Source organism: Mangifera indica, chromosome 2 (genome assembly GCF_011075055.1).
Source record: "Mangifera indica cultivar Alphonso chromosome 2, CATAS_Mindica_2.1, whole genome shotgun sequence".
Classification (NCBI taxonomy): Eukaryota; Viridiplantae; Streptophyta; class Magnoliopsida; order Sapindales; family Anacardiaceae; genus Mangifera; species Mangifera indica.
The window spans coordinates 5,091,622-5,117,347 of NC_058138.1; the positions used below are offsets into that span (position 1 = coordinate 5,091,622).

General features: G+C 32.0%; 1 protein-coding gene and 1 pseudogene across 1 annotated transcript; both read right to left on the minus strand.

Annotated features, from left to right (window-relative positions):
* Positions 1-234: 234 nt before the first annotated feature.
* LOC123208474 lies at positions 235-1,374 on the minus strand. Its single transcript, XM_044626009.1, has 2 exons — positions 1,256-1,374; positions 235-928 (listed from the first exon to the last, which is right to left on the minus strand). The coding sequence occupies exons 1-2, from the start codon at positions 1,372-1,374 to the stop codon at positions 235-237; spliced, it is 813 nt and encodes a 270-aa protein (XP_044481944.1).
* Positions 1,375-4,427: 3,053 nt separating this feature from the next.
* LOC123204164 lies at positions 4,428-13,605 on the minus strand (annotated as a pseudogene).
* Positions 13,606-25,726: the final 12,121 nt, after the last annotated feature.

Consider the following 25,726-nt stretch of genomic DNA (forward strand, 5'->3'; position numbering starts at 1 on the left):
ACAGTTAAACTACATATGATTTGGATTACAGAGAGTAGAGACACGCAACACTATAAAATAAACACTTGATTACTCAAAATAACAAAAGAATAATTTTCATGAAATTGGAGAACTTTTATTCCCATAACTCTGAAGAAATAAAGAATATACACACGTTCGAAATTACGAATTAAAAAAAAAAAAAAACTAATTTAAGACTTTGCACTTGAAATTGTATCACTAAGCTGACTCGCTTCAGAACGGCCACGGGGATTGCCTAATGGACATCGGCAGAGCTTCATGCAATGGGGTTTGATAAACCATGGAATCAAAAGGATTCAAAATCTTATCACAATTACTACTCTCTCCCACAAAACCAATATTTTCATTACAATTTCCTCCCCAAGGAACAAAATTCTCACTGTTACACCTCCACAAACCATCACTGTGACTGTAAAATCCACATGGCGATGGAAAAACACTCTCCAAATTAAGCTTTTGCTTATCTCCATTGTTATTGTAAACTTGAATTGCTTTGCCCTTTTCCTTCATTTTCGTCAGCACCTTAATCTTCTCTCTTACGCCCCACAACTTCAACTCCAAGCAATTACACAGAGCCACCAGCTCCTTTTCCTGCAATTTGTTTAAATTCGCTTCCCACTTTGCAAACAAATTCCCAATATCCTTCTTCTTTGATTTCTGGATTTTTCGTTTCTTGCTGTCCAAGAAACCTAAAAGGTTTAGGTTGCTCTTGAGCTTCTCTTTTGATCCCTCACCGGATAGAGTTAATTTGTAGTTGATGATGGTTTCATCAACCTGAGATTTGTCCTCCGGCCACGTGGTGACCTCGCCGTCGGCATCGAAGCACACCATGCACACTGTGACATCGCTCAGTGTCTGCAGCTGCTGAGCTTTCTTCTTCAACGTTAATTTTCGCTTGTTGAATTGTCTTGAATTTGAGGGAGCCATTGAATTTGACAAAATTGAATATGAAGAACAAAAAATTATTGCAAGAAGCTTTAATTTATAGGAAAAATTATTTTCGATTTTTCCTGATTGAATTTTACTTTCCTGATTTTTTTGACTTTTTTCCTTCCGCGATTTTAATTTCTTTCCTAAAATGCCAAGTTAAATATGATTTATTTATTAATTATATTTTATTTTCTAGATTATGAGTTGTAATTTCTACAATTAAAAAAAAAAACTAATATTTGAAAATAACAATCCGCGCGTCAACTAACCTTGCACGGTTACGCCGTTGCATGTCGCCGATTACCTCACGGCGTCTGCCGGTGACGGTAAAATCTGGACAGCCTGCTTCCGATTTGCTATTCCGACTATCTCCGCCTCAACTATTTGGCCATTGGCCGTCGTTTCCTTAGCGAATAGACTCATTTTCTGGAAGATATAAATGAAGTTGATTGTTGTAAAAATTTTGGTATCCCATAAAATGAGATAATTAAAATCTAATTATTCTCCCTTCGGCTTGAGTAGTTCAATCAAAACCTTTGCTTATTCAATAGTATTATGTGCACTCCAGATAATTATTTACAATAAAACTATGTGTACTTATTTTTAGTACATAATTTGTGCACACAGATAACATGTTATCATTTGATTGAATGTTGTTTTATTATATGATGACATATGTTTCAAAATCACTCAATTATATAATGACATATCATCTATGTATATAAATTATGTATCAGAAGCGGGTATGTATAATATTTCTTAATTATTTATATAAAATTAAATGATTTTGGATTATAAAAAATTCACCATTAGGGTGCGTTTAATTTAGATAATATTTTATTACCAAAATTAAAATAATATAAATTAGTTAGAAGATTATTATATATAAATTATTATTATATTTAATAAAATTTGATAAATATAAATATTTATTGTGTTTGGTTAAAGATAATAAAAGATACTAGTATATTATTTTACTTAAATGTCTTTAGATATAATTATTTTAAAATATTTTTTATATTAATATATTAATTAAAAATAAGAGTATTTTTGTACTTAAAAAAATATAATTTTAATAAAATAAAGATTATTTTACTAATATTTTAAAAGTAATTATAAGATTTTTAATTGTATTATTTACTAAATTATTGATAATAAAATATTATTAGAATTTTTTATTAATTAATATAAATAATAAATGATAAATTACTAAAAATTTTTTTTTTTCGGCTCCAACCAAACCCCCTAACAATGGTATAATAATATTGTTAAGGTACAAAGTGAACGAGAATTCTTTGGTCTTCAATTTCAAAATCCAGCCTGTGTAATAAAACTGTGCCGGCACGATAAGCGATTGAGGTGTTTTTGGCGTTAATGTTTGGTTTAAAAATATTTTTTCACTTAAAATCATATTTATTATGGAAAAAATATTGATATCGTGTTAGAAAGTGAAATTACCATTTTGTCACTATAAATTATCTTTTAAAATTATTATGAAAAGCTAAATTTACAAAAAATTAGATAAAAATGTAAATATGAACAATTATATGTTTGAAGTGAACTATTATTTTTGAAAATACTAAAGGTATCAATGAAATTTTTAAGGGTTTTTTGAAATTTTCAAAAAAGTTTGGGTTGTTCTAAAAATTTTTTAAATGTAATATATCCTTTAATAGTTCGAAAATTGATAATTATATATTAAAAATTTGAACAATATGCAACTACTCAAGGGTGTAAATGTTAAATTACAAATTGTTGGGATCATAACTATGTTTTCAATCCTTGGGAGTGACAACAATGAGATTGTGGCGGTGGTGAAGAAGCCGCACATCTCTAAAATAATTTGAGAATTGATTTATACGTTCTCAAATCTTTTTAAAAGTTAAATTATCATAAACATTTAAGTGCAATACATTAAACAGTTATATTTTTAGTGTTCTTTCAAGATTTATGGATAATAAAATTATTATTTTACCTTTTATATCATTAGTCGTGTTTTAAATAAATTTGATTTTAGATAGGAAAATGTTATTTATATTATTTAGGAGTGAAAAAATGTTTTTACATGAAACCTTGAGTGAGAAAATTAATTTACTCTTTTTTAATTAATATGACCAATTTGGATATCCAAATCGAAGACTATAGTGGATTGGGCCTAAGGCCCACAAAATAGTAGGTCTTACAAGTCAACTAGCCCAATAAAAGTATGAGACTCATGGCTCAACCTTATATGTATAGGGTTGGACTGAGTTATTTAGTAATAGGTCAGGTCAAGGTCATGATTGACCCGTTAATTTTTTTAAAATTTTTTAATTAAATTTTTTTAAATCATCAATAATAACATGTCATGCCAAATAGGCCCATGGCCTGACCCAAAGAGCTATGAGCTGGGTCGAGCTGCTACAGTAACAAACCGATCCAATTGATGCCTCTAATCCAAATATTCATAATAACATCATTTTCTTACGGTTAACTAAAACATATTAAAGTAAAAATTTGCATGGAAGGACCTTGAAAGCACCCCTTTTAGTCACTGATTTTTTATATCAAAGGTTGATATGCAATTTAATCGATCCAACCTATCGCATCATCGTTAAAATTTTAAAATATGTTTAATTAGGTGACATTAGTCTAATGGTTGGACCGGTTTGATTTTATAGTAGAATTACAATTCAATATTATTCATCTTATTTAACTGTGAATCAATCTAATATAGTAATTAAAACGGATTTTAATCATAACCTAAATTGGATTTAATATTGATTTTCAGTCAAACCGGCCAATCCAATATGAGCTTTAAAACAATGCCTTCAAATGGCTTATAGGGGACTTGACTCTAGTCCAATGTTGAGGTCACTTTTCTATACTACAAGCTCATTGTCACAAACACTAATGTTCATGCTAGACTGTTTTTTTTTCCAAAAAATTTTTTTCTTATTTCAGCTCTTTTATCATATAAACCAATATTTGATCCCAATAATTTTGATTTCCCTAGAGATCAACACTCATAACAAATGACATTAGAATAGAACTGAATCCTATCTCAAACGTACATGTTGATGTTGTCGATCCACATATAACCAACTATTTAAAGTTACGAGGTATTACCTACTTTAGTTTTCATTGGCCTTAAGGTTTTGTTTTGAAAAGACGTCTTACGAAAGGAAGGGAGACCATGAGTCTATATTGACCTTAGACTTGTTTGGCATCAACAAGTGGTCGAGGGGCTTGGAGAAAGCATCTAACATCATCCCTACATACAACACCACTGTTGACATTGTCTTCATCCCCACATAGCAGCCACTTAAAGCCGGACCTCACAGTTTTCCCCTTAAGAGGCGTTTTATGAGGAAGATGGAGACAATGAATTTATATTGACACAAAAAACCCTTAGCTCTTATTCGGTGAGAAATTTTTTGCATCAACAGTAACAAAGAAAAATTTGGAGATGGAAACACATGATTGAAAATATGTTAGATGAAGGTATGAAAGTTACAATATAACAATTTACAGTAATATTGTTCACAATGTACAAAATTTTATAAATAAAAAGATGGCATATTAGACAATGTGCAACATTTTCATCCTCTGCAATTGTTTCACCTTCTGAGAAAGTTCAACTTTCCAATCAAATATCCAAAAAGAGAAGCATAAATTAGAGGAAATACAAGAAGAACAATACCGGTCACATATAAGCGATCATGGTGAAAACCGAAATAATCTTTGATGAATGAAGATACACTTATTGGTTCTCCAAACACCATAATTTCTTTGTCGATATCTCCATATTGTGAAGTGATCATACCGTTTAGTGTCCAGGAAGTAGGGATTAAATAATACAACCAAACCCACCAGTTTGGAATTTGCTGCAAAAGAATATCAACATTTCCAGTTCAATTCACAAGTAAGATGATTATGAATTGACGTGCTATCGAGTGGAGTTTAGTAGCTTACAGGTTGAGGCATGATGAATCCAGAAAACAGATTGTATAATGTGTAGAAAACTGAGGATAGAATTGAAGCAACCAGTTCATTTGGTGTTAATGCCACAAGGAGCATGCCCAAATAGTTGTAGTACAGCATTGTCATGAACATGGCATACAAATACCAGAAAATCTTATACGCCGAGCTATAAAATCCCATCATCGGATAGGTGATTACCGTAAACACAAATGCTTCAACAAATATATAAGGAATCTCAACTGCCACCTACCAAATGCAGACATGTATGTACATATAATTGAAAGAATTAGAAAGTGTGTAGAATCAATAAAACAATCACATATTAAAAAGAAAAAACATGCACTACGTATCTTATTACACCTAAAGCATGGCTATATCCAACAAAGACAATATTATTTCAATATCTTCTCACCTCTCTTGTTACAATGAATGGATATACTAACAAACTACTATATCACTCATACTAACAAACTACTACTAACAATATGTTTGTATACTAGGAGTCTTATTCCTAAGAAAAATCCTACTAGGATTTCTATAATTCGAAAGCAACTTTTCATGGCTTAAACCCAAGCCACTTACAACTCAGGGGCATTGCCCTAGTGGGACCCATATGTGTCAAGTGTATTCTTTTATAGATGAAATCATTGTCAATTCCAATATTTTCACCATGCTTTTTAAATATGTAATAAGTTAGAAAGACTATTGTACCTGCGCAAATGCATAAGCCCATGGTGAGTACATCCCTGCAAATTTTTCTCGATACATGACCGTCCGTTCTGTCACAACATATGATAAAACCGTTGAGCAGTTATTTATGCCCATGAATATCACAGCAACATATAATGCACCAACTATGTTGAATATACTCTGCTGGTCATTCCTGGGAGATTGAAAGCAATACATAACGCACCAAAAAATGAAAGTTAAATACACTGAACAACAAGTTATCCAATTAGGATGATAAATACAAATTAAAAGTAATATTTTAACTTACATTTTTCTTCCTTGGTTCCAAAAGAGAGCACCAAAAAGAAAAGCTGATATTATTACATGCACAATTCTATGCAAGTTGTATGAAGGGCTTCTCCAGTAAGAAAGGTACTGTTTCCACAGACAATTCTTGAATTGACCCCAGAAGTTTTGCGCAAAACACGTTGGGAAATGCAGATCTCTGGAATCAGGAAGTGGAGTACTTGACTCCCGTACAAGCTCTTTGTTTTTCCTACAAAGATTAATTCATGTAATCAAAATTTGGTATGAAACACAATATTAAACTTAGCAGACATCAACATTTGAAATGTTTGAATGTAACGACACCACCAGTTAAAATCTCACATCACCGTGAGAACGGGGAAAGATGTTAGGTATGTATAAACATCCGACATCACTATGAGAATTATAACAAATGATTGATTAAAGAGTTAGTTAGCTCTTAAAATGTAAAGACATATTTTAGTTTGAAAAACTCAAACAAAACCATGACAGACTTTGTGTCCAAAGGGACAATTATCATAATAATAAACTAAGCTATTGGACTAGGATGTTACACTGAAAGTGAACTTACTGATATAAAATAGAATCCTTGTATATTTTGGCATAATCGACATTAAGTTCAGCTTCTGCAGATGGAGAAGTGAGTTCTAAAATCCACGTAGCTGGATTGTAATTGTCCTTAATCTTTGGTACTCCACTGATACTCTGTTAGAAGTTGTTTTGTCAAAGGTACAAGAAGCAACAAGAAAATTTAGGAGGAAATGTGTATTTTAGAACAAGTACACTTATAGAAAACTGGCCTGGAAATAGTCTATAAGCTTGCTTGAATGCCTTCCCAATTCTCCAGAATATACAATGCGCCCACCCCTTTTCAAAAGGATCAACTAAATTTGAAAAGTTATTGTATCAGTAAAGCCTTGTGACAAAAAAGAACTGATAAAAAGAAACCTCAGAATTTAACAATCAGAGTCTAAAATCAAATTTTTTTTACCTCGTCAAATGCTTCGAAGATGTCAATACTTGGTTGATGGATAGTGCAAACAATTGTCCTTCCAGTCTCAACTATATTCTTCACAACTCGCATGACTATTGCTGCTGCTCGTGCATCTAAACCAGTTGTTGGTTCATCCATAAAAATAATAGATGGATTGGCAACAAGCTCAACAGCTATAGTGAGGCGTTTGCGTTGCTCAGTTGACAGACCATCACCTGGCAAGCCAACTAAAGAATCCTTTATTTCATCAAGCTCAATGATCTCAAGCACTTCATTAACAAATCCCTGCCAGAACATGCCAATAGCAACTTCAATTAGCATACATAATTTCAATACGATTGGTGTAAATGTCATATATAGGATGTTTCTTACAGCTTTAGTTTTAGAGTCAATCTGAGGAGAAAGCCGTAGCCATCCAGAAAACATTAGAGATTCTCCTACTGTGATTCGAGGAGAATGTATGTCAGTTTGCTCACAGTAACCCGAAATTCTAGCAAATGTTTCTTGAACCTTGGGATACCCGCCAATTTTAATATCCCCCTCAATATAGCCAGTAGTTTTTCTTCCTGCAAGAACATCAAGAAGAGTGGTTTTCCCAGCACCACTTACCCCCATTAGTGCTGTAAGAACACCAGGCCTTAATGCGCCCGTAACATTAGAAAGTAGTTGGAGTTTCTTGTCTGCAAATCCTTGTTCTCTCATTTCCTAAAACCGAAGTAAATATTATACGATTAGATTCTGCAATGACAACAATGGCAAATCCAGAACAGTGTATGAGGAGTACCAAAGGAGTGTCAACAAAATAGTTCATGTTCTGAAATGTTAGTGTTAGTGGTTGAAAAGGTAAGACCATCCCGCCTGAAAACATTGAAGAAATATCAAACATGGAAGTGGAAACAAATATGAAAAAACAGGCAACGATACAAGGAATTAAATGAACCTTTATTAGATGCTTGACCAGGAGGATTTTTAGTGTTTTCTACAAGTTCGAGATCATTGGAACTTGGACTTCTTTGTATCTTGGCAAACTTTTCCCTCGAAATCATGGCACGAGATGATCCAGGAGCTGCATGTCCATTCAAATTTGAGTTAAGAAATTGGTGCTAGTATGATTTTACTTCAGTTAAAATACAAGTAACTTACGCTTCAAGAAACTTAAGGCCAAGACAAAACCGACATTAAAAAGTAAAGTAAATCCGAACAAGGCACCAAGCGATATCCATAACATATTTCCTTCATAGTTCAATCCACGGCTGTCAAGTATTGTTTTCCCTATTGTAGCATTTGTAGGCAGCATCTGTGATAACATTAAAAAATCGGTTTCTTTCTTCAGATTTTAATCAATAGATTCATTTGTGACAATGGAATTATTTTCAGAGCAATAAATAGTTTATAGAGGTAATAAGTACAGCTATGCCATCCTCACCTTTTGCCATCGAGGAGCGAGGAATTCATTCACAGAAAGGCCTATCTCTCCATATGAAAAAGGGGAAACCCAGAAGCCCCACTTCAACCACACTGGCATAGAGGCTGCAACCAAAATCACATGACAAGTTTATCCTTTTAGGTGAAAATTCAGTAATTAACAGTGATAACATATGAAAATCCTTACGATGTTTGATAATGAAGCCACCAAATATCAGGACAACTAATAGTCCAAAACCACCAGCTGTCATAGCAGAACTTATAGTCTGGCAGACTGATGCCAAGCATCGGAACATGGACATTGATGTCAAGTGCACAGCAAAAAGTATTATGAGCTGCTTGAAGAACCTGAAATCAAAACATACAATTATATACCAGAAATCAGTTGTTTGCTTGACAGAATTTACAAAGCTAATAAACACAGTGTTCTTGAGCAAGAGTTACCTCGAGGCCTCAGGGGAGTATCCAATGACATAGTAGGTAAGACATGTCCATACCACAGATTCAATCACTGAAAGAGGTATTTTCAGAATAGCAGTAGGAATTGCATATGCCCAAGCAGGGTAGAAGCGCAATTCCCTCTGTTTATAGAAAACCGGAAGTCTTGCAGTAGTCAGAGTCAACTCTGGAATGCCATCAACAAGAAGTATTACTAGTCCATAGAACAGAGCTCCCATGTAGTAACTGGCATGAAGAACATCAATGTCCATCCGAGTCTTTATAAAGACAGTCATTGCGATAGTTGCAATGATGATAATCTGTAACAGAAAAGTCCTCACATGTTTCAAAATTATCCAGCCAATGCACAGAAGGATAAATGATGAAAGACTATGAAGCAAATATATAACCTGGACAGTTTTGAATGCATAGATAAAAGAATTTCTCTTCATGAGAAGAAATTCCCTTGACATGCAAACTTTAAACAGTTTCCATTTGGAAATAGAACACACGTTGAAGGAAAGAGCATCCTTGTGGCTTTTCAACTTATCGAATGGCACTGAGAGATCCTCACAAAGCTTCTTACCAAGAGAAGATTCCTTAAATTTCCGACAGAAAACACCAACTGAAACATAATTGTAGGGATCTTCAGTGCGGTACCAGTATTGTGCTTGATCCTTCCTGGATATCACCTGCCAAACAAAAAATAAAAGATGTGATGAACAAAATTTTGAGAATGAATAATAAATAACTCTAAGCTCCAATAATGCGCTGACCTCTTGGAGAAAGTCAGCTACACCTTTTCTTTCAGGACACCTGAAACCACAATCCTCAAAAAACTCTACAATTTGATCACATGGTCCTTGATACACAATCTTTCCTTCTGCCATCAAAATGATGTCATCAAAAAGTTCAAAAGTTTCCGGTGCAGGCTGAAGAAGCGAAATAAATGCTGTAGCATCTGTGATATGCACCATTTGCTGGAGACAGGCAACAATCTGATGTGCAGTTGAACTGTCTAAACCGTTTGATATTTCGTCCATCATTAGAACTTTTGTTGGACCAACAATCATTTCCCCTACAGAATTCAATGAAAAATTTATCCTTAAAGGTACGTCACAGTATCCTTTGAGATTAACTGATGAACATTCAAACCTTCATGCTAAAATTACCTGTAGTCAGTCGTTTTTTCTGACCTCCTGAGATACCTCTTCTCATGACATCTCCAACCATTGTGTCAGCACAGATATCAAGTCCAAGGATCTGGTAGGCCGCCAATACAATTAACAAATTAACTTAAAAAGTATGATTTCAACTAAATTAAGGATAATTACCTTCAAAACATAATCCGTTTGAAGGGTTCTTTTTAGACCTTTGACAGAAATTGCCTGTTAAAACAAAGCAAAGAAATGCACATTGTTATATCAGTAAGTTGATAAAAATAGAAATTAGACAAGAATGCTAAAGGTACCTTCATGTAAGTATCCACATCTGGATCTGGCATGATTCCTGCTTCTTTCTCTCTTCTACTGACCTGCAGCATGATATCTGCAGAGGGGAAAAAAAGATATTCTGTAACTATCACTTAATTCTTAGAATTCATATGGTAGCTTCTATTAAGAATCTCAGGGGAACCTACCTGCTCTGCTTCCAATACCCTGACATCGGGCAGAAAAGTCAAGTGTTTCCCTAACTGTCATTTCTGCAATATGCAGGTCTTCCTGGCTTATATAAGCTGAAGTTTTCTGGGGAACAAACTCATCTAGCCTGTAACCATTGTACGAAATTTCCCCTTTTGCCTGTCAATGAGAAGCAAAACAGCACTTGACCGTAAAAATATTTACTTATTATCTTCCTGACAAAGAGGATATATATGTATCTATAAGCATATTTTTCAATCATAAACAAAATGATAGTGAGCTACAAAGAAATTATGAAACCTTTAGAGATTTGTCAAGATTTCCTGAGAGTGCCTTCAAAAGGGTGGTCTTCCCACAACCAGGGGGGCCAAGCAGAAGAGTTATTCTGCAACAATTCAGGAATAATTAAGTACAAAATAAAGACATTTTTTTATCCAAAATTTAGCCATAAACATCATAAAATCTTTAGCATATACCTTCCAGGCTTAATGATGCCACTGATATCATTAATAATGTTTATCTTTGCCTCTGTGGATTTGGAACCTGGAAGCCTTGAGAACACCTGTAAAAGAAAGGTCCAATTAGCCAACTAATTTTTTCAATTTGCTTATAATTCAAGGGCTAATCAATTCTCAGAAAATGAAGATACTTACAGAAAGAAAAGATTTGACAGAATTCCACAGAGTTGGAAGTGGCTTTCCCTGAACAATCTCACACTCAGCTTCCACAACCAAATTCTTAAATCTCACCTCTACAGAAGGCAACTCTACACCAACTCTACAAAATCGAAATCAGATTACTGAAACATACAAGTATATATTTAGCTTCTTGACTTATCGAAAACCAAAATATACAATGAATCAGTAAAATCAGGAAAAAAGAACACCAAAGTGAGCTCCAAGAGCCAATTATACATCATCCCTACAACTCAACACAGAAACAATTTACATGGAAAACCCCCTTTCCTTTCTTTTTTTTTTTTTTCTCTTTTTAACAAAACGAAATTCCGGACGACCGAAGCTCTCCCGACAATTGGAGAAGGTGAAAGCCATTCCTACGGACCTGGAACCGTGATGAATGAGGCAGGAATTTCGGGCTAGGGCCTAAGAATGTACATCTAGTTGCTTGTCTAGTTTCCGGGGAGACAGATGGCGTTGGCGCTGGATTTAAGTAGAACCCACCTGCTCAGTTCGATTTGAATGCTGCTGAGTTTGTGTCCAAGTTTGCCAAACTCGTCTCAATGTTGTTTAAGTTTGGCGCGTTTGAATAGAGTTAAAGCTCAAGATCAATCCAAAAACTTAGTTTAGTATTGTTTTTAAAAAATAAAATAAATTTAAAATGACTTTGTTTGTATGTATTAGTAAAAACATATCGTTTTAGTAAATTCATACTGAAATTTTATTCGTGAATTTGATAAATTAAATATTTTTAAAATTTAAGCTCAAATTTAAAAATATTAAATAGTTCTATATACATAAACAATATATATAATTTTATAAATAAAATATAAATAGGATATATTATTATATGATTAAGTAATTTAAAATTAAAAATAAAATAATACCTATAATAATTTATATAATTTTATAAATAAAATATAAATAGGATATATTATTATATGATTAAGTAATTTAAAATTAAAAATAAAATAATACCTATAATAATTTAAATTTATTTTTATATATTATTTATGTATAAAATTTTATTAAAAAATTAATATTTCTCTCATATTCGAACTCGAATTAAAACTCGAAATTCACTTGAATTAATCCTATTTTAGAGTCATTCAAATCAAATTTAATTTTTATTTTGAACAAAATTGACTTGAATCTAATCCTACTTTGCGAGAACTCATAGACCCTGCCTTCTTTGCTTGAAGCTCAGGTATTCTTCCTTGCCCACTTATGAAACTAAAGCATCCATTCTCTCCCGCCTACCACAAATCCGGGAAAACCTATAGAACCGATAAAAGAAGACTACAAAGTAAGATACTTTACATATGTATTCATTGGTAGTATTTCCGCAATAAGAAGTGCCTGCATCACAATAGATCACTATGATCCATATGTTGTAGACAAACAGGTAGATAACACCTTAACTAGGGTTAAATTTAAACCGAATTGAGTTTGAGCTCACTTTGACTTTAGTAGAGTCAAGCTTGAGCTTGTTTTGTATTGAAATTTTTAAATTTGTTAGCTTTACGAATCGAATATCTTTAAAACTCAAGCTTCAACTTAAGCTAGAATATTGAACTCTCAAGTTTGAGCTCACTTGAGCCTAGCAAGTTCAAATCGAGCTTGAGTTCAAATTCAAACAAGCTCAATCAGCTCAAATCCAACCCTAACCCTTGCCGTTATATATATTTAAGTGTATTACAAAAGTTTCATATAACGGGGCTTTCCACTTGCCAATAATCTCTCCGCTACCACCAAAACTTTACCTTTCAAAATCCACACTTCTTGAATTTGAGTAACCCCTTACAATATTCGGATCATCAAACTACAAATCTGAATCAGATTATTGATGTACACAAGTATATGCAAACATTAACAAATGATTAATGAAGGTATTGAGTAAAGTTTTAAAACAAATTCACAAAATCTTTTCGAGTAACAAATTGTGTTTTAGACATGTTACTAAAGAAGCAATATTATGTATCTAGTTTTGAATATCCAATCAGATATTCAAATGATGTATATGATTAATTGTTACTTTATTTTTAATTTAAAATCATTCAATTAAATAATGATAGATCATCTGAATATCTAATTAAGTACTCAAAACTGAATGCGTATGATTTTATTGATGAGTTGTTTTTCACAAGCCAGAACAAGAGACTTACTTGTCAATTCTTTTTCTGATTTTCCTCAACAGCTTGAGGTTATCATGCTCAGTGTGCTTGATGAGCTTCTCTATAAGCATATGCTTTTGCAAAGGGCCAAGCTTGGTGACATCAACCACAGCTTTTCCTGCAGCATCAACATCGAACAAAGATGATTTCAGTCTGTCAAAAGTTGGCAATCTCTCAATGGCAGCCCACTGCATAGCATATTCAACGTCAGGATTATTGTCACTCCTCATCGAGCGGCTTATGAGACTCGATGCTTGGCGCCTGAATGACGACCTCAGGCTCCTGCCAATCTCTGCCAACTCGATTCTTAGGGACTCTATCTCGTCTGAACCAACCATTTGAGCCATTTTCAAAGGCTGATTCTTTCCTTGCAGCTTCAAGCTTCAAATTATTCTTGAACTTAACCCTTCTGGTTGATAATGATTAAGGCATAATGCTTAGCTTCGGTGGCGAAGAAACTTGATAGATTGAAAGGTGTGAAAGAGAGGGAGATGGAAGAAATTTAAAAGCCTCTGATTATGAGTTCGTATTTCAGCAAGTTTATAGTTGACTTTTTATATTATTATCTATTTTTTCAGGATCATGAAAGTTTACATCCTCAAAATACAAGAAAACTTAGCTGAGTTTGTGTTTCTAGAAGAGTGTGTATATATCTGCACAAGTACATTGAATGATTATGGAATTTTATAGGCAAATTTTTAATATGGTTCAGTTAGTCAACCAAGAGCCTATGTTGATGGAGATGTTATAGATTAAGGATTTAGAGGAAATAGCAATAGAACAAAGTTACGTACACATAGTTTTGCGTATTAGTCAATTAAAAACTCAGATGATGTGTCATTATATAATTGTTTATTATTTTATTTATAATTTAAAATCATACTATTACATAATAACACATCATTTAAATACTTAATTGGGTATTCAAAATTTTATTTATTTAGTTTGAAAGCTTCACTTGCTTGTAGATTGCTTAAAAGTCTTAGTACAAGGCTAGGGTTACAAGTAGGGCTAGATTCGAGCTCGAGCTCAACTCGGTTCATATATAGGTGGCTCGAGTTGAGCTCGAACTCGACCGAGCTCGACTAAGGCCGGCTCATTTCGGGCTCAAATTTGGCTCGGTTCGGCTCGACTCATTTTTCGTTATTAAAACAACATCGTTTTTAATATATATTGGTCAAAACGACGTTGTTTTATATCAAAAATTTTAATTAGAAAATCTGACGAGTAGCTCGAGCTCGGCTAATGTCAGCTCATTTTGAACTCGACCGAATTGAGCTCGAGCTGACTCGGTTCGAATCCAACCCTAATTACAAGTGTAACTGAATAAACAAAATACATAATAATACAACTTAATGGACGTCATTATTATTTTTTGTTCCCAGTACGATAGGATAGGAATTGCATTGTAATTGTCAAAATCATAAAAGCAATTCCACTATAACAGAAAATTCAATATAAGTGGATATAAATATTTTAATTTCTGAAAATAAAATATATTAGAGATTTTATCCAAATGTTTTCTAAAATAGTTTTTGTGTACTATTTTGAAAATGGGTATAAAATTGAACGATAATAAAAAAATTTTCTATTTAAAATTTTGTAAAATTAAAAATATTTAAAAACAATTCAATTCTTTTGTCATTTATTTTAGTTTTTAATTTTCTTTTTTTAAAATCAAAAATTAAATTTACCATTGTTATCATTCTCAAAAGCTTAAAGCTGGCATGGCCCTTGATTTTTTATTATTGATTTATATAAATTTATTTTTTTAATAAATCGTGTGAACAAGTGTCTGATCTAAATGATAAGCCATGGAAGTCAATTACTTGCGATACTAAATTGCAATTACTTTGAGGCTGAATTAACTTTCCCACCCGCACTTTGATGAAATGCTGACTTTCTGCCGTTTAAGTTTGAAATTTTCATTTATCCTCCTAGCATTCACTTTAGCTAATGAAAACCATTTTATTTAAGTGTAAATTACTAGTTTATCTTTTTTTAGTAAAATTACGAAACCATTTTGAACACTTAATATAATAATCAATTACTAATCTATCCTTATGTTCATTAAAATTGTGAAAATACTCTAAACTAATTTTTTGAAAATGACATTTTTTGACTCGACAAAAAGATGGGAGTACTGAGTAAGTAGGATCAAATGCGTAGAAAGATCCCATCAAGTTGAAATGCATGGTCTTGCCATCATGTAAAGGATGGCCTCCTATTTTCCTTAGCATGTGTAGGGTTTATGTGGTGGTAGTGATAGTAGTGTTTTTGTTTGAATGATAGTTTTGGAAACGATAGTGTTTTCCAACAAAGGTGGTAAGGGTGTTTGAGTGATGATTTTAAAATAACCTCTTCTTCAAATGGAACTGGTGGTGGTATTTGCATCTAAGAGATGATTTTCGGCAGGGTGGCGTTTCAAATAAGAGAGGATTGTTGAGGAGATGACGGAGGTGATGGAGTCCATGGCAACAGTGAAGACAAAAGTTGCCACTACTATAAGTAGAATTGAAAGAGCAAGAAGAGATGGAGAAGAAAACAAAAAAAATGGCATCATATTGCTCTTCGACATAACAATTTTCACTAATGAATACAGACAACAGGTGTGAAAATAAATGTAAACTTAGAAAGTGAAAGATCGTTGTTTCATCTAACTTCGGGTGGGAAACAATCATTTGGCCTTAGACATTTAATTGTTTATTAGATTAGTTTAAGAATTATATATATATATATATATATATATATATATATATATATATATATATATATAAGTACATAGTTATCAATATCCTACGATATATAGTACATATCCTATAGTATGATACGATATAAGTAAAAAACGATATATATCATAAGTTGTATCGAATTAATATAGTACAATAGATATATTATAGGATATGATATAAATTAATTATACGAATCGATACATTTTTTAAAGAAAATAATGATATACTAAGGGTGTATATGAGAAATCTTAAATTTGTAATAGTATTTGTGATATTTTCTAAAAAATAATGAAGTATCAATTAGATTTTTTATTATTTTATTATTTAAAAATATATCATACGATATAATATAATATTTAATACACAATATAAAAAATTAGATTTTTAATACATGATATGATATACAATACGAGTATTCTCAAAGTCAAACGCCATAATCAATGAAAAGATTCATTTGGATTTGATTTCCACGTTCATTACAGCGACAAAATCCACAGTTTGAGAGTTTAGCATGTTGATTTTCTATTTTAATGAACAAAAAATTGGCCCAGGAAATGTCAAATCATCCATGAAATAAGCGCAAATTCCAGATAAACATTCTAAATCAATACGCTCAACCATGTTAGGTAGTGGCTTGCATTGTACTTTCCGTGTGCTTGTGATAACATTATCCTCCGAATCTTCTTTTAACGTGTGTATATACGTCAAATATTGTATTTATTTGGACAGTAAAATTAGTAAAATAATAAAACTTTCAAAATAAAGATTTGGATTTAAATTTATCGTATTTATTAATCTTTAACTTACTTAGTATAGTAGTTATAAGTCCGATCACAAATAAGGACAGAGCGCCAACTAACAAAACAAATATATATTGTATTTGTTTGTCCGAGTGGATATAAAAAGAACCGAGTCTGAATATATCTTGTTTCAAATTTGATTTGAACAAAAATTAATTCCGTTTAAATTCGTTAAGTCAAAATTAAAAATTGTTTGAGTTCAATTTGATTTCTAAGTTTGAAGAGTAAAACTCATTTCTTATTTATGATTCGGATTTATGGTTTATTAATAAAAGAATGTCGTTTTATCTAATAATAAGCAAAATAACATTGTTGTGATAATTGTTTGACACAACTTGAATTGAGCTGTGAATTAAACTTCATCAAAATCTAGTTATCTAACCCGCTCACAAGTGAAACCGAATTGGTTTTAATTAAAATCTTTAAGGTTTAGGATTTAAAGTTAGGTTTTGATTGATTTGGGTTGAACTTGAACAAAAATCAATCTAAAATTGATTTGAATCCAAAAGGTCAAGCTCAAAATCAACTTAAAATAAACAAGTTGAGAGTCTAACTCAGGTTAAGTTAAACTCAAACTCAAACATTGGATCGATTTGAACTTAGTGTGTTTATAAAAGACAAATTCAATTCTTGATACAAACTTGAGCCACTCAATGTAAATTGTTATTTGAGTTCTATTAGCTAAGGTTAAAAAAGAATATAATATAACAAAATGCTAGTAGATAAAAAATCAACAGATTGAAATATAAGATGATTTTTTTTCTCTGAAATTGTCTAAAGAATTATTAAAAATATATTTTAGTACAATGTTATCCTTTTTATATCTTCTTCGTAGTTAGAAACTTTTTCTTCTTTAGGCTGTTCGTCCATTTAATATTCCACCTCAAATTTTCCTTTTTACGTTAGAAAAACTCTAAATTTTGTAGGAGTGGTAAGGCCGAATCAAATTCGAACACCCTCCAGATCAAATTTAAATCAAATAAAAAATAATTTAATTCAAGTTTAGTTCGAGTTTATCAAGTTAAAATTAAGAACAGTTAAAGTTATAAATTTGAACTGAATACCTCATAACTTAAGTTTAACTCAATTTTAAAAATAAGTGAAATCTTTCAATTCAAATTAAACTCAAATTTAAATTAAACAAATTCAAATTGAATCAACTTTCGAGAACAAGCCAACTTGATTCAAATCTAGTCTTAAAATTTTGTAACATATGTAAATCTATCAAATAATATACTATCTTATATGTACAAATTTAGTATACGTATGTTTGTTATTATGGCAATATGTTGATGAGATTTTTTGTCATCAACCGGGAAAGTATGGAATTTTGGGCTTTGTGCATAATAGACTAAGATATACCGGTTAAAATTAGCTAAATAATCATGTATCCATTATATAAGAATGACAAATGATTGAAACACAAGACACTTATTAATGTGGTTCAACTTCTTATATCGAATTTTTCAGATTCACGAGTTTTACTAGTCTAATAATCTTAAAATTCGAATTTGAGTTTGAATTCTAAAATATTGTAAACTCTCAAATTCAAATTCAAACTTGAATTTGTTTGAGCTCGAATAAGCTTAGTTTGAATTTAATTCTAATAAAAGGTAACCAAAGATTGCCGCCTTAGTCAAGGAACTTATATTTGCGTGACGGGCTATTGGTCCCTAATCGTATAGCTTATCGTGAAAACAATTTCAGATTCAAACCAATTTGTGTAAGAATGACTTAATCTATTTTTCAATATCTAACATAACTTCTATCCTAAAGCAACCCTCCACAGCTTTTATTAGCTTGTTGGCCATGTCAAGATAATTGCACCTGGCACCCTGATAAAAGGAACTGACAACTCCAATCTTACTCCACTAAAAAAAAAAATTATGATTCATAATTAAATGCAACAGAAACGATGAGTTCAGAATCTTCAGATATACGAAATTCAAGGGCCGCATTTCCTCTCCTGATTTACAGGATATTAAAATAATTATCAATTGGCTGGCTCTCTGCAGATAAGCAACTAATGCCATCGCCATTATTCCAGGCGTTCAACTTAATATTTTTTTATTGATAAATTATAAAACTGGAAGAGCAATACGAACATGACTTGATTCGATAGGATTATGGTACAAAATTTTAATACGATTTTTGACTTAATCCATTCTTACAGATTTGCCAGACGAGTTAAATATAATAACATTATGGATGGCAATGGAGTGGAGAGGAACTGAATATTTTAATTCCAGTCTCCGTTCTTACAACAAAAACCTTTCTCCGTTCTTGATACGAAGATAATATAAAATCTACGTTCCCTTCTAGCAGGAAATTTCCCTCCACTTTCTCTCTCATTTCTGACAGAAATATAATGAAATATTTAGTATGGGTTAGGACATATTTGAATAATTGAAGAGTATTTTAATATTTAAGAATTTTGAAGACACGTAAGAAATGAGACAAATAGAGGAGGGGACGTGTTGAGGAGAGAACAAATTAAAGATATATCTATTCTAGTTTTATCCCTTATTACGAGGATTTTAACCATCAGTATTCCTATCTTCGTAATCGTTCCTATCAAAGAATCTCCTTCTCGTTTGCAGAGGGACGACCAAAGATCCAGTTTGATGAATCAAATTGTCATATCTGAATACTACCTTAAGCTTGCAAGTAGACTTAGCAAAAGTTGACACAACCTGTTAACCTGATATAACATGACAAATAAAAAATTAAAGCTAAGGTTATGATTTTTGATATGAAAAATAATTCAAATCGAGTTTAAGTTGACCCTTAAAAAATCAAATTGTATTTGGGTTAACACAAAGCCAACCCAAATAACCCAAACTAACTAAGCCGAAAATCACTAATACTACAACTGAAAATTGGTATCCAAAGCCAATCTAATGTAGTTGAAACACTTATTTGCACTAATGATTGGTTCTTTGGTCAAATTAGTAACACAACTATTGAATTATTATTTTTATTATTATTATAATTTTAAATATGATTTATATATTTATTTTTCACCTTTTTTTTTATGTTGATTTAGAAGATAATTACTTTAATTTAAATGAGCTCTCAGAGGATATTACTAATAGTGATACAAGCAAAGAAGATGATTAATAAAAACAATGTTTTAACATTTTTTTATACTAGGATTTTTCTACTAAAAACTTGAATTTAGTTTTTCATTAGTTCAATTATGATAGTTACTTTAAATTAACACTCAAATGATTTTGCTCCTTCCAACATTGTTCAAGTTAGTTGGATATTACTTGGAGGAGCTAATCTTAGGCTTTTTGATAGAAATTTATCATTTTATACTAAAGACGGTTATTCTAATTATATAATTCTTTCTAACATACTTTTAAAAAACCATTTGTAGTTTAAGCATAAAATCAAGATTCTACACAAGCAGAAACAACATTAAAATATGAAGAACAGTCAAATCCTTCTAGATGCACAGCTCTTTTAGACTTTGATTCTCATAAAGATTGTGTATATATAATTTAGAAATCAGTAGTTTAGGAACTTATATATGGCTCCTTATATGCATTCTCCACATCAAGAATGTGACAGGGAAAGTAGAGAGTGGAGTTATGAACCACTTCGTTTACTTAGAGCAATTACATGGACGTGTAAAATCGACCACTCTCCTACTGAATTAACCACCTAAAAGCAATTTGTCATGAGTCGCCAGTTGTGAGTGTGGCAGGGCGTTGTCCCAGCACAGCCCGCGCGCACATCAAAAAAGCAGTCCATGGACAACAACTTGTTTCCACTGTCCAGCCTCATTTTGGGTTTGTCCAACGCACATGTCAAACAACACAACCAACCCAAGTGCCAGAATGTGCTAGTAGATTTTATGGGAAAGTTGTGTCTAGAGAATTTTAGGACTCATGATATTTATCCTGTACCACTAGTATCTAGCTTTTCTTAGGGTCAATTATGTAATTTCATACTAGATGTTTCTTAAGTTTATGCTTATGTGAAGGGTCAATTGTCTAACAATTCTATCAAGTTGGAATAAGAACAAGAAGCAACAAAACTCTCATTTTCAGCATTCTCTCTAGTGTTTTCTTTGTGTGCTATTGTTAGATGTGTACCGGGTGTTGCACAGTAACTTTAGGGAGTGATCAAATCGTTTGGAGAGAAAAAAAACCAACAATATGGAAATTTTAGAGTTGCAGATTTCTGATTTAAAATATGTTGGAGGAAGATACAAAAGTTACAATATAACCATTGACAACAACAAGATTGTTTACAATATAAAGAAATTCATAAAAGACAAAAAAAGGCATTTAAGGCAATGTGCAACATTTTCATCATATGCAAATGTTTCACCTTCTGAGGAAGTTCAACCTTCCAATCAAATATGCAAAAAGAGAAGCAAATAATACGGGATATAAAGGAAGCACAACACCAGTAGCGGCCAAGCGATCATGGTGAAAACCGAAATAATCTTTGATAAAGCTAGTTAGACTTGTTTTTCCGAAGGTAATAATTTCCTGACTGATATCTCCATACTGTGAAGTGATCAAAGCGTTCAGTGTCCAGGAACTGGGGATTAAATAATACAACCAGACCCACCATAAAAATCAACATATTGAAATAGAAGATGAGTTTTTCTTCTGAAATTGTCTAAATAATTATTAAAAAATATATATTTTAGTCCGATGTTATCCTCATAAATATCTTCTTCGTGGTTAGAAACTTTTTCTTATTTAGGCTGTTCGTCCATTTAATATTCCACCTCAATTTTTTGTTTAAGGAAAGACTTTAAATTTTGTAGGAATACATACAAATCAAATCAAGTTTAAACACCTCCTAACTTGAGTTTAGCTCAAATAAAAAATAATTTGACTTAAACTTAACTTAAGTTTGTCAAATCAAAATTAAGGATGGTTCGAGTCATAAATTTGAGTTGAGCACCTTTTAGTTTGAGTTTGGTTTGATTTTGAAAATGAGTTGAATCTTCTAACTTGAATACAACTCAAATTTAAATTAAACAAAATCAAACCTAACTATTTGTAAAAATTGAGCTGGCTTGATTCAAATCTAGTATCTTACAAAAATCTATCAACTAATATACTATCTTATGTGTAGAGATTTAGTATACAATATGTTTGTTATTATAGCAATATGTGATGAGATTTTTCATCATCTTAGAAATGCAATTTCGCCCTTGGTGCATGATAGACTAAGATAATGAGGTTTAAAATTAGGCCAAAAGACTTATTCCCACCAAGGTTTGGTCAATTTCCAAACTCCCACTCGTAAAATTTTAAAAATTCAAATACTCATCCTTTTGTTAAAATTCTTTGATGGGCTTAAAGATAAGACCATCATCTAAAAAGAATTAAAATTTTATCTCATTTTCTCTTACTCTAAAAAATAACAATTTCCTCCAACCTAAGTTTTGAAAAGTTACATTTCCCCCCTAGGGTTTTTATTTCTTTTCCAACATTTCCGACCAACTTCTCTTTCGTCGACTGCTTAATCTTCAACCCACCCATCTTTATCTCCAGTGCTCTCTCTCCCTCTGAGTGCATCTGATCATTGATTTTGTCAAATTGAATGAAGACTAAACTAAACAAAATTGGCGCATCTTGCCTCCCTCCCATTCACGATAGGTCGATTTCAAACCAAATTGAACAAAGATTATCAGTTATGGAGTCTTCGTTTGGCCGATAAATATCATCGATTTGGTTTGTGTCGAACTAAGCTTTGGCCACCATTCTTTAGGGAGAGCACTCAGAGGGAGAGAGAGCATTGAAGATGAAGATGGATGGGTTGAAGAAGTCACCTGTGATGGAGAAGCTAGCCAGAAATGTTGGAAAAAAAAAACCCTAGGGGAAAAATGTAACTTTTTCAAAACTTAGAGTGGAATAAAATTGTTAGTTTTTTTAAATTAATGTGGAAAATAAAATAAAATATTATTTTTTTACTTTTTGCTAAATGACAGTTTTACCCTTAATCCTAACAGAGAATTTTAATGGAAAGGTGGGTATTTAGGGTTTTGAAACTTTGTTGGTAGGAGTTTTGGCATAGACCAAACCTTGGGTGGGAATAAGTCTTTTGGCCTTTAAAATTAGTTCTATCATGTATCCAGTATATGAGAATGACAGATAATTCAAACATAAGAAATTTATTAATATGGTTTAACTTCTTGTTTAAGAACCTGCACATTATGATAAGATAGAGTAAATATCTCTTGGAAGTTTTTCCATGTTTCACCTATCTATAAGTATCTTTATTCATACAACTAAGAGTGAGAGTTACAACCTTATTCTTTACCAAAAAAATTTAATTTCAAAAATTGACTTTCTACTCCATTTTACTAGAGATAATGTAATTGAAGAAAAACTAATTGATTTTGATTTGGTAGATTTGCTCATTTTTATTTTTTCATATAGACGCAAAACAACGGTAAAAAGTAATATGAAAGGTTGTTACTTTAGTCAAGGAACTTATACATGCATAAGGAGCTATTAGTCCCTAATCCTATAGCTTATATGGAAAACAGTTTTAGATCCAGACTAATTTATGTAGAAATGATCTGATATCATCGTTATAAGGTTGGTTATTATACTCGAGATTTGACCTATTTAATGTAATTGGTTCAGTTTTGAAAGAATAGTTCGATTTGAATGAGATTCTTCACTAAATATATATATATATATATATAAAGGCCAAAGGACTTATTCCCACCCAAATATTCCTCTTTTCGCAAATTCCCACTCATTATCTTTCAAAAACCTAAATATCCACCCATGGACTGTTATGTTTATTAGTTTTAAAGGTAAAATCATCATTTTACTAATAATATTGAAAATAAACTAAAATTGTATCTTTTTCCCCCATAAACACTAAAAACAAATAATTCCCCCCTAGGCAAGTTTTAAAAATAATATTTTTCTCTCTAAGTTTTTTTCATTCTTCGATGTCATCTCTAGCAACCTCTCTTTTCTATTCCTCCAATGGCCACTCTCTCCCCATCTCTCCCTCTGATTGGTCATCCAAAAGTTGGGAAGACAAAGTTGTAGCATCATCTTCCCTGATGAAGCTTTTGGACACTTTGTCTTCCCAACTTTTGGATGGTTGACTGGAAGAAGAGGTGGGGAGAGAGTGGTCGTCAGAAATGGCACTGAAGAATAAAAAACCCTAGGTGGGAAAGGATACTTTTCAAAACTTGGTTTAAGAGGAAATTATTAATTTTTAAGGTTTAAAGGGAGAAAAAAGACAAATTTTTAAAATTAATGGATTTGGTTAATTTTAATAGTTTATGAATAGGTATTTAAGTTTTTAAAAAATAATATATAAGAATTTGGGAAAAGAGTAATTTTTGGATGGAATAAGTCCTTTGGCCATATTAAAATGACCTAAATCTCCTCTTTAATACGGCACATAACTTCAATCCTGAAGCATCTCTCCACCGCTTTTCTTTGGTGGCCATGTCAAGATAATTGCACCTGAAACCGTGATAATAGGAACTGACAACTCCAATCTTACTCCACTAAAAAATATATATTTATGATAAAAAATTAAATGCAACAGAATCGATGATTTCAGTTATGCGAAATTCAAGGGGCGCATTTCTTCTCCTGATTTACTTGGTATAAAAAAAATAATCAATTGGCTGGCTCTCTGCAGATAAGCAACTAATGCCATCGCCATTATTCCAGGCGTTCAACATAATATTTTTTTATTAATAAATTATAAAACTTGGAAGTGCAATACCGACATGACTTGATTCGATAGGATTGTGATACAACATTTTAATACGCTTTTGACTTAATCCAATCTTACAGATTTGCCAGACGTTCCACAAAATTTTTTTTTTTGTACACTTTCGTTTGCTATAAGACATTGCTCCAGTCACTGTTGACTTACTATTTGTCTGCTCCCACGATTAATTGTTGATGTCTTCACAAAAGCTTACCACCAAAGACGTTTCAAGGATTTACTTTTTAATCTCAAGATGGATTGTACGTTAAATTGGAATATGCATTACCTTTAGGGATGGCAATGTGGTGAAGAGAAGCTGAATACCCTAGTTTCTATCTCTGTTTTTAGAACGAAAGCCTTTCCCTTTCCTTGATATGAAAGTGATGGAAAATCCGCATCTCCTTATGACTGAAAATTTCTCTCCGCTTCCCCTCTCATTTCGTGCAGAAAAAAATAATAATAATTTCTCCCCACTTCCCCTCTCATTTTCTATTAAAAAAATAATGAAATATTTAATATGTACTAAGGCGTATTTGAATAATTTAAGAGTATTTTGATATTCAAGGAATTTTGATATATGTAAAAAACGACATAAACTTGGGAAGGGGCTTGTCAAGAAGGGAACGAATTAAAAATATATATATTCCTATATTGTCTTTGATTACGTGGATTTTAACCATCACTATTCCAATCTTCATTGTCGATCCTATCATGAATCTCCTCCTTGTTTGTTGAGGTACAACCCAGAGATCCGATTTGACAGATTGAATTGTTATATCTAATTACCACCTTGAGCTTGCATGTTGGCTTAGCAAAATTTGACAAAACCTGTTAATCCAATGTGACATGATAAAAAAAAATAAGGTTAGGGTTATAATTTTTGAAACCAAAAATAGTTTCAGTCAGATTTGGGTTGACCCAAAAAAATTAGGTAGTGTTCAGGTTGAAACAAAACCAACCCGAATGACCCAAACTAATCCAAAAATTAGTAACACTACTACTGAAAATTGGTGCTCGAAGCCAACCTAATGTAGTTGAAACATTTATTTGCACTTGACATTGTTTCTTTGGTCAAATTGGTAACATGACTACTGAATTATTATTATTATTATAGTTTTAAATATGATTTACATATTTGTTTTTCACCATTTTCTCTTTATGTTGATTTAAAAGATAATAACTTTAATTTAAATGACCTCCCAGAGGATATT

Excerpts from the sequence above, each read along its gene's own strand:
- LOC123208474 (XM_044626009.1), bottom strand. The coding sequence starts at position 1,374 with ATGAGTCTATTCGCTAAGGAAACGACGGCCAATGGCCAAATAGTTGAG. Across the intron at positions 929-1,255 it reads TCACCGGCAGACGCCGTGAG|ACAATTCAACAAGCGAAAAT; the intron begins GTAATCGGCGAC and ends CTCAAATTCAAG.